This window comes from Natrix helvetica (genome assembly GCF_964273705.1).
Source record: "Natrix helvetica genome assembly, chromosome: 1".
In the NCBI taxonomy this organism is placed as follows: domain Eukaryota; kingdom Metazoa; phylum Chordata; class Lepidosauria; order Squamata; family Natricidae; genus Natrix; species Natrix helvetica.
This window is the reverse complement of record NC_138548.1, coordinates 198,303,994-198,313,813: the sequence shown is the minus strand read 5'-3', so window position 1 is coordinate 198,313,813 and position 9,820 is coordinate 198,303,994. Positions and strand designations below refer to the sequence as shown.

At 52.8% G+C, this 9,820-nt stretch overlaps 1 protein-coding gene across 9 annotated transcripts in view; it reads right to left on the bottom strand.

Moving 5' to 3' along the window:
• Window positions 1-3: 3 nt before the first annotated feature.
• IQSEC2 (IQ motif and Sec7 domain ArfGEF 2) overlaps window positions 4-9,820 on the bottom strand; it is a 177,222-nt gene continuing 167,405 nt past the window's right edge. For 6 of the 9 annotated variants that reach the window (XM_081962377.1, XM_081962378.1, XM_081962384.1 and 3 more), the window contains 2 exons: window positions 8,969-9,018; window positions 4-8,614 (listed from right to left, as the gene is read on the bottom strand). In XM_081962377.1, coding sequence (XP_081818503.1) covers window positions 7,559-8,614; window positions 8,969-9,018 — 1,106 coding nt within the window. In that variant the 3' untranslated portion in view covers window positions 4-7,558. Of the gene's footprint in view, window positions 8,615-8,875; window positions 9,743-9,820 lie in introns of those variants that run through there. The other 3 variants (XR_014176163.1, XM_081962382.1, XM_081962381.1) reach the window with 3 other exon arrangements.

The following is a 9,820-nucleotide window of genomic DNA, read 5'->3' as shown; positions in this document are numbered from 1 at the left end:
CCCTTTTTCACACAGCAAGGACATTTGATCAATTTATGAAGCATCAAATATACATTTTCATATATACAAAGTGGAACTGATTGGGTGGTGGGGAGAAGGAAAGGAAACAAAAAACACAGTCAATCTGAGAGAAGGGGCAGAGGGGAAGCCCCATGCTATAGAAAATACATGGGCTGGAGACACCCCCCCACCCCTCATAAAGGCTGGTATTTATAATATATATTATATACATGGAAATCTGTACAGCAACAAACCCAACACAGGAAGTGCAGTGCAGGGCAAGGACAAAGTGCATGCTCGGGGGTGGGGCACAGGGTGGGAAGACCTGACGGGTGTGATGTGGGGGGGGGGGAGGAGGAACCCAGGACTTTGCAAGGTGGCACACGGAGGCCTGAGCTGCCACCCGAGAGATTCCTGGCTTCCCTCTCAAGGTTGTGGAGCATAATTGGTTGGCAGAGGGCAATGAAGCCTAGTGCTTCAAACATGTGGGAATCAAGAAAACCCGTAAGCCTCCTGGGACCCTCTACCATTTGCTCCTCTCTTCCCCCTTTCCTCAAAAGAGAGAGAGAAATCTCACCTCTCACTCAGCTGGCTCCACTTAGAGCAGGCATTTCTGTAAGTTGAGCAGGGCCTATAAAGGCTACAACAAGCCATTACGCCAAGCTTCTCCTCCCTGACATTCTCTGCATCACTGACTGAGCAATAATCTTCCTACCTCTGACTGGGGAAGATGGCAGTGGTAATTCAGAGAATGTCAGTTGGTCTTACCTGAACTGCATGTCTCGAAGGTGGCGTGGGAGTAGTCACATCTGGGTATTAACACAGCCCTTTTGCCTGGAGACTGAGGTAAATCTTGAGGCCAGACCTCTGCTCCTCCTCCTGACTTCCCTAGATTAACCGATGGTTCTGTTGCAGAGAAGCCTGGGAAGGAAGGGGATAGAGAAAACACACACACGCACCTTCCTGCCCAGTCCCTGACTGACCGGAACTGACTAACTCAGGCCCCTATGTACAGGGCGCCCTAACGGGTGGGGAGTGACTACTCCCACGCCACCTTCGAGACATGCAGTTCAGGTAAGACCAACTGACAGTCTCCGAAGTAGGGCGTGGGAGGAGTCACAGTTGGGATGTGACTCCTAAACTAGATGTCCGTGGGAGGGAATCACTGGGCCTGAGCCCCCCGAGAGTCAGGACTCCCTGAAGAACCCTCCTCCAGAAGGCCGCCTCTGCGGAGGCATATGCATCCAGCCAGTAGTGCCTGATGAAAGGCGAGGGCGAGGACCAGGCGGCTGCTCTACAGATCTCCTCAATGGGAGCCTGGGTGGCCCAGGCCACTGAGGTGGCTGCACTTTTGGTGGAGTGCGCGGTGATGCCCTCTGGAACCTGGAGCCCTCGTGCCTCATAGGCCTTGGGGATGGCCAATCTGATCTACCTGTGGTGGCATGGGAGACCGGGAAGAAGGTTGGAAGGAGACTAAAAGCGCCTCCGAACGTCTGAAGGTCACCGTGCATCTCAGGAGATGCGCAGGGCTCTTCTGACATCCAGTCGATGCCAGGACCTTTCCCTTTCCCTGGAAGGGTTCGGGAAGAAATCCGGGAGGACTATCTCTAGCGCCCTGTGGAAGGGTGAGTTGATTTTTGGCATGAAAGCGGGGTCCAGTCTGAGGATGACCCAGTTGTCTAGGAATGAACAGAGATCCTCCCTGCTGGAAAGAGCGTTAAGCTCGGACACCCTCCTGGCTGAGGTGATTGCAACCAGGAACACCACCTTGGGGGTCAGGAATTGAAGACTCACCTCCCTCAGGGGCTCAAAGGGCGCTTCTGTCAGCGACTGGAGCACCGTGGGAAGGTCCCAGGTCGGGAATCGGTGAACCACAGGAGGCCTCAGATTCGCTGCCCCCTTGAGGAATCACCTTAAAACTGGGTGCTGGGACAAGGGTTGGGAGCCCCCCCCCAAGACAGTGGACAGGGCTGAGACCTGCCTTCTGAGGGTACTGTGGGCCAACCCCTTCTCCAAGCCCTTCTGGAGGAAGTCCAGGACCTGGACTTCTCCGCCGTTCGGCACCAGGTCGCAAAGGCAACCCAGGACGCATTGTAGATGTGCGTGGTGGAGCTCCTCCTGGAGGCCTCAATGGTTCTAATGACCTTAGCGGAGAAACGCCCCCCCCCCCCCTTAGTTGCTCCCGCTCAAGCCCCAGGCGGTCAGATGGAGCCACTCCGGATCTGGGTGTTCCAGAGTTTCCTGGCGTAGAACTACCTCCCCCTGTGGGATCCTCCAATGGGGAGATGTGAATCTGGGCAGCTGGGTGTTCGAAGGGGATGTGAAGAGATTCACTGTCGGGTGGCCGAACCTCTGGCAAATCTGCTGGGGTGAAGCTGCCATTCTCCGTTGTCCACTGTCTCCCTGCTGAGCCAGTCTGCCTGCTGGTCCTCTACCCCGGAGATGTGCTCTGCCCTGATTGATCGGAGGTTCCATTCCGCCCAGTTCCACAGCCAGAGAGCCTTGTTGCACAGCGCCTTGGAGTGCGTGTCTCCCTGTTTGTTCACATGCGCCTTGGCTGCCATGTTGTCCATCAGGACCAGGACGTGTTGACCGGACACTGTCGCCTTGAAGTGTCGAAGAGCCAGGTGGATCGCTCTGAGCTCCAGCCAGTTGATGTTGTTTCGCAGATCTGTTGGGGCCCAGCGGCCCTGGGCTAGCTGGTACTCCAGGTGTGCTCCCCAGCTGAACAGACTTGCGGCCGCCCACCCTCCCCTCGCGAAAGGGCTGCTGGTCCTGCGGTTGGCTCCTGAATCTGTCCCTGGAAAATTGCCTATCTCCCTGCCTGGGAATTTGGATGCAGGGTACCTCTGTTCTTGGAACTCCGACTCAGGAGGACGATAGGATGTTCTCCTGGGGTAAGGAGCCGGTTGGTGGTCTGAGTGTCTGTTCGTGGCCGGGAAGACCTTACGTTTGTTCTTGTCTTCCACGAGGATGGGGTCCAGAGATAAGCCGAAGAGCTTGTCCCCGGTGTAATCTGCACTTGCCAAGTGCCATTTTTCCCAGAACTCGGTCTGCCAATGGCGCAGCCACAGCAACCGCCTGGATGCAACTGAGAAAGATAGAATGGCGTCAGCCGAGAATTGAGTGGCTGCCATTAACTTGGTGATGTCCTGCAGCAGCCTCAGTTCTGACGCTGGTGTCCTGTCCCAAAGCTACTCCAGCCATAGGAGGGTGGACCTGTTAAAAAAGGAGGCAGCCGCCGTCATCCTAATTGCCCATGTCACTGCCTGATATTGGGTGCCTCGGGGACCTGGGAGTCCTCGTCTTCTGAGAACCCAATGTCCTTCAGTTCTCCCTCTTCTAGATCTGAGCCCTCGCTGGCGATGGAGGGAGAGGATGACCTGGGCTCTCTGTGAATAGGCGACCCAGGGTGGTCTCGATGTCCTCTAGGGTTCCTCTGGGAAGGCCTTCTCCTGGAGCTGGTGCTTCATCCCTGTGGCGATTCACTGTGCGATGGCGATGGCTAAAACCTCCTGAAAGCTTTCAGGGAGCTATGGGAGGGACGGGGGAAAGTCAGGAGGTTGCAATGGTGCCCCTGGGGCTGGTGATTGCGAAGCCAGCCGGCGCCTGGTGGGGCTAGGGACTCTGCGACCGAAGGGATCTTCCCGTGCCCCCGAGGGGTGAGTAGGCGATAGAGGGGGTGATAGGGAGCTGTGCCCTCTGCTAGAGCCCCTTTGGGATCCTGGGGAATCAAGCTGGGCCTCCTCCAGCGTGGGAAGCCTGCGAGGGGAGCAAGATCTAGAGGGGTACGGACTGATGATGTCCCTAGTCCTCCTCTTGGAGGCCCTGGTGATCCGCACCTTCTTGCTGGGGATCTCCTTCCTAGCAGGCTTGGAGGTGCTCTTCTTGGAGGAAGCCCTCCCTTTGGTGGCTCCAAGTCCCCTGGGGATTTAGGGCCAGCCGCTCCCCCACTCCTCGTGGCCTTAGCCATGCTAGTACTCACGTTCACGTTCACCACCTCCTCCTGTTGTGCCGGCCTTGCTTCGACTGCGTGTCCTGCAGCTTTAAGGCTCCGTGCGCCTCCCAAGCGTGTCGCCAATCCGCGGCCCGAACGCCGGCCCACCACCAACAGCTGGGCCCTCCCCGGATTACCGGCAGAGTACCGGCCCAAGTAACTTCCTCCTGGTTCCGGCAGTGGCTTCTGGGCGCCCGTGGCATCCGTAACCAGGCACGCTGACCACGCGCTCCACTCATGTGCTTCTTCAAGATGGCTGCGGTCCAAATGGGGGCCGCGAACATGCAGTCCAAATCTGCCGCTCCGATCCTTCGGGAAGCTCTAGAAAGCTGTCCTCTGCCGGCTCTCGGCTTCCTGCAATCCTTCATCGACTGAATCTCCTCAGACCTCGCAGCTAGGATAAAGCAAACCTTCCCCCCCCCCCCCCCGGCGACCGTCCGGCTGCTTGGAGGCTTTCCGCTAGTGCAGCAAGCACCGCTTGAGAAGCTAGCAACTGGTGAAGTACGAGTGAGGATAGGTGATCCGATAGAAATAGCTGAGTTGCTGAAAGGTAAGGTCTTCGAAGTGAAGAGAGAGTCAGGAAAGTACTCCTTCTGGGCCTAAGACTGAGGTTAATTTGGGGAAGTCAGGAGGTGGAGCAGAGGTGTGGGCTTCAAGATTTACCTCAGTCTCTGGGCAAAAGGGCTGTGTTAATACCGACATGTGACTCCTCCCACGCCCCACTTCGGAGACTCAAGAGGGCAGCGGGTGCAGCCGGCTGGATGAAATATTTTTAGCTTGGGCAACCTCTGAGGCTAACCTAACTTTTTGCCGCCAGTAGAGCTAACCTTCAGAGGTGGCTAGCCTGCATTTTGGATGGGTCACTGCTCTACTTCCCTCTTCTAAGCTAGGGGAAAAAATAGTGTGCTTCTATTATTAGAAATCTGGGGAGCACCTCTTTGCATTTCATTAAAATAATTTCTTCCGTCCAAAATCCATAGCATCTCCTTAAAAATATAAAAACAGGCACTGTTAATTCAGGCATTACTTTCTTGATATCGTAAATCCAGCCTTTTCTCTCTGTCCAAAGCTAAAACAAGAAGACCTAGGAGGAGGCCCACCTCTAACATTACTAGGCAAGGTAGTTGAGTGGCAGAACAATGTAGCACCTCGAGGGAAGGAAGAAGGAGAGGTCTGGATGTGCCCCCATAAGCTTGATTTGGGACAGCAGAAACTGGATGCCATCTTTTTCTGGAAACACAGCGCACAGGGATTAAAGTGCATCTAACTTCCCAAAGGAATTAATTGGGAGAGAATCCTACTTTGCCTCCCCATTACCAGGCATTAATGCACTGACTGGATGAAAAAACAATTTAGGAGAGAAGAGATCACACTCCACTCTCCAATTCAATTAGGGATGGGTTCATAAAGCCCAAAAATATAGAAGTCTGTATCTTTTAAAAATAGATTCAGTGCAAACCCCAGAGCAGGGGTGAGGAGGAGAAGAAGGGAGTAAAAATAGCCCTTTATGAATAAGAACCGAGAGGGCAGGACATTGTTCCTTCCCATGTCCCAGACTTCTCCATACTTTGCACTCGTCTCTTCCCCACAGATCCTTCACATCTCCCACCCGAGTCTCTTTCCTTTCTCTACTTGAAACAGCAGAAACTCACAAACTGCAAACTACGAAGACAGCCTCTCTTCCATCACCTCCCCAAAAGAGCAAAGGGCTCATCCGCTCCAGATGCTGCAGGTGACTGACAGATGTGTCTTTCTCTCTAGAGAGCAAGTCAACAGGTAAGACAGCTTTCAAGAGGAAGAGCCTATATTCTAAAACACGAAGTATTTGTCTAGAAATTGGTGACACTACAAGGGCAAATTGAGGGAAGACCGATTGAAAGTATCTAGGACACCAAAACACAGAAGCATCTTTGAGGAGCAACCTGCGCAAGGGGCATGCTGATACTCACAGTGCTGAAGGAATGAGTAGGTAGGTGTAGATTTTTTTTTTTTCAGATGTAACAAAGCACCTGCCCGAGGTTTTCTGTGGTAATGAAACCACCACCCCCTTGATAGAGACAGGAAGGCACACTCCCATCAGCACTAGTATCAAAGTCAGAAGTTACTCAGCAGAAACAGTTGCTTAACACCACAGCAGTTCCATGCCACAGCCAAGTGTATGAAAGTGGGTTTTAAATAAAACTGCCTACATTGTCAAGTCATGGCAATAAAGAACATTTTAGATGGAAAGGGGCAGTGTGAGCTTTTCCTTGCTTGTTACATTCTACAAGAAGTGGCTACTTTTCCCCAAATAAACACAGATCATTGGGGAAAATGGAGGCTTATGAGGAGTTGCAAGGGAAAATGACAGGATTGAGAAGGGCTAAACTCCTGGTTCCTGCTGTAATTCTTCTGCACACACAAATTCTGGGCCACTTTGCAGAATTTGGCAATGAACAAAACATTTTGTGTAGCCCCAAAACTTTATCTATGGTCTCTAGAACTCTGTTCCATTTTCTGCATTTACAGGGCTGTTTGCCATGAGGAAAAGTGAGTTCATGGTCCACAGGGGACCATTAAAAAGTGGGTTAATCAGACTGAAAACACCTTCTTTTGGGGTAAATCAGAAAAAAATGAGATTCTTCTTCTGTCATTCTTCTAAGTAAAAATTACCACTAGAAAGTAGGATTCATAAATGCCATTTGCAGTTTAAACATGATACACAGCAGGCAGCCACAGGGACTATTTGCTACCTGCTAAAATTTTTAAAATAGAAGGTGTTTTTTTTTATCAGCAAATTCTGGGGCCAATGAGAGAGAGTCTGAGCAGAAGAAAATACAAAGTCCTTTGTACAGCTTCCTCTGCACATTAAAACCACCACACTGGGCATGATTGCATGGGAGACTAGCAGGGATCCCACATACAGCAGATCGTATGATTATCTCTGCCCATTTTTGACAATGGGAGCATCTATCAAAATCATATGACTGATTCCTTCCTTCCTTCCTTCCTTTCCTTCTTTTTCCTTCCTTCCTTCCCCATCACGAAGTGATGCTGCTAGAAAAGAATTTGCAGCCCCCAAACACACAAATGTTACTAAAAGTTGGGATAATAAATTTTACCTGTTTGGCCATACTCCTAAGACAACACAAGCAGACCCTTGCTTTCCCCAATACTGCAGCTTATACTTCTGCCATCCACGATCACCACAAAACTACCATGCTGTCCACAGAGGCTCAGAAAAAGATGGTAGGAGCGGGGACAGACGACCCGCAAGGAAGGGAAAAGAGGCAGAGCTCCCCAAAGCAAAGCCCACGTGAAGCTGTACCCCCCTCCGGCCACGCACGGCGTTGCAGGTCCAGGTTTTCTTCCTTTCCAAGGGGTGCCCTCTCTCAGTTCTGATCCTAGGAAAAAGAGGGATGGGATGTGGAGTGGGGAGGAGGAAAGGGAATGGCCATAAAATCTAGACACCCTCCTGACCTCCGTTCTTCCCCATCACTTCAGCTGGAACAGGGGAGGTCCCAAGCTCTGTTATTTATACATTTATAGATCTGCTATCAGTTCCATTGTGGTGGCAGCTATTCACACAACGGTGCTGATTCTGTTGACCGGCTTAGGCTTGGGATTTGGGGGCCCTTGAGCAGGCATGGGTGGAGGAGCCCCCTGGTGCATGGGCATGTGCTGGCCCAGAGGGGACGTCGGAGCAGCCGGAGAGTGGGGGCTGAGAGGCGTATGGGGCGATGGAGGGGGAAGAGGTGGGTAAGAAGGATGCGGAGGAATGGGAGAATGAGGTGGGGGCATTGGGGGTTGGCCGTGGTGTGGCTGAGGATGGCCATGATGCCCAGGATATGGCCCCATGCCAGAGGGTGGTGGAGGCCGCTGTAGGAGCTGCGCAGGATGATGGCTGAAAATAAAGTGCTTTGGGGCCTGCTGCCTATGCAGGGTGTGCTGCCCACTGAGCCCCGACTGATGCAGCTGCTGGGGGTACGTGTGGGCCAGGGCATGCTGTGGGGCAGGGCTGTAGAGGGGCAGCGGCGAGATGGGCTGGCGCCCATGAGGGAAGGGAGGGTGCTGGGAAGCAGCAGCAGCCGCCATTTGGAGGCGCTTCTGCGGCCCAGGCCGACCGAGAGTGTAGTGGTGGTGGGGTTGTGGAGTAGGGAAAGCGGGCACTGCCTGCTTCTGAGGGGGAGCTGATAGAGGAGGCTGCTGGGAATGGTGGTAGCGCTGAATCTGAGGTGGCAGAGGGTTGGAGGGCAGGGCCAGGGGTGGGGGTGGGGGTGCTGGTTGCTGAGGGGGAGGGGGCTGCTGGGGGTAGGGGGGAGGGGGCTGGGCGGAGGGGCTATGGCAGTACTGGGCGTGGAGCGCCTGCAGCTTAGACTGATTGCCATCAGGGAGGGAGGGGTGGCTGTGATGCGGGTGGTGCTGGGGCAGATGATGGTGAGATGAAGAAGCCGAAGAGGAGGATGCCGAGGCCTGGTTGAGGGGAGTCTGGAAAGGGCCCTTCCCACGCTTGCTGCCAAACAGGGAGCCCAGGAAGGAGGACGAATTCGAGGGGGGGCGAGGCTGGGGCTTGTATTCCTCTGGAGGAGGTGGTGGTGGCGCCCTCTGATGGGGATGTGGGCTGCTAATGATAGACCCCTGGAGGACACAAGGGATGAGGGTGGAAAGGCAGAAGAAAGAGGAAGAGAAGGGAGAGAAAGACGGGGCATTAAACAACCGGTGTCTATAAGCCTAGGCCAACAGTCTGGACTTCCCTAGATTTGCTCAGGCAGTCTTGGCTCAAATTAAAGTAAAAAGTTCTGGGAAAGGAAGTCAAGGCTCCCAAAGCAAGGGAAGGACTTACATGCTCTTTGATCTCCCTGTGCAGGTGGACAGAAGAGAAGAGACAGAAGATGCAAGGCAGAAAGCGGGAGAAGGACAGAGGGACCCCACCTGCATCCCTCTCCTCCCTCCTCCACCCATCCTGGACAGGTTTTCCTCTAGCCCACTTACTTCAATTGTGCTGTCCAAGGATCCCACGCTGTTACGGCGGCCCCGCTTGCCTGCAACAGAGCAGGGATTAGCGAGACCTGAACTTCACCCTTCCCCATTGCGCCAACCCTCCAATTTTGAAGGCGAGGGGAAGAAAGTCCCCCCCCCATCCAATCCCACCAAAGCAGAGCAGCAGAGCAAAGGCAGAGTTAGCAGAAGAAAAGAGGGAAACAGATTGTCTTGCCCTTGTTCACCTCCTTTTAGTACAGAGCAGGCCTCTTCTACTGCAGTAAAATTACTTGGGTTGGGGTACACAAATATCGTGAACCCATCACCCCCGACCTCTGCACTCCTCCTGAGACTCAAGAGTGCAACTACATTTCTTCCTCACTCAAAGTTTGGAAGAGAGAAAGATTGATCCATTCATCCATCAATCTGTTCACCAGCTATTTGATAAATTCTTACATTCCAAAATCCTGGGGATTTCATATTCCTGAATCAGTTTTATGGAAGAGAATTAAATGGTGGAAATCTTTTTCCAGACATGAAGGATGTTTTTTTAACCAGTAGAGGGAGCCATAACAATGATATTTTGGGGATAAACTGATTTCTGGGATGGAATTAAGTTAAAGTTTGAATGGAGCTGGGTTTTTAAGAGAGCTGTGACAGAGCCAGTTTTAACAAATTCAAGTGCTAAAACCTTTTCCTTGGCTGCATTGCTCCAGCTTAAAGGTGGTGATGGGTGCTCCATCTTGCAAAGCTCCCCTCATGCAAAATCTTCCTGCAAGTAGAAACCTAGGAAGCCAAGGGAGAAAGGTTCAGTCTGAATTTCTCCCTATTTTTTTTTTACTTGCAGGGATTTCTCTTGTTCAT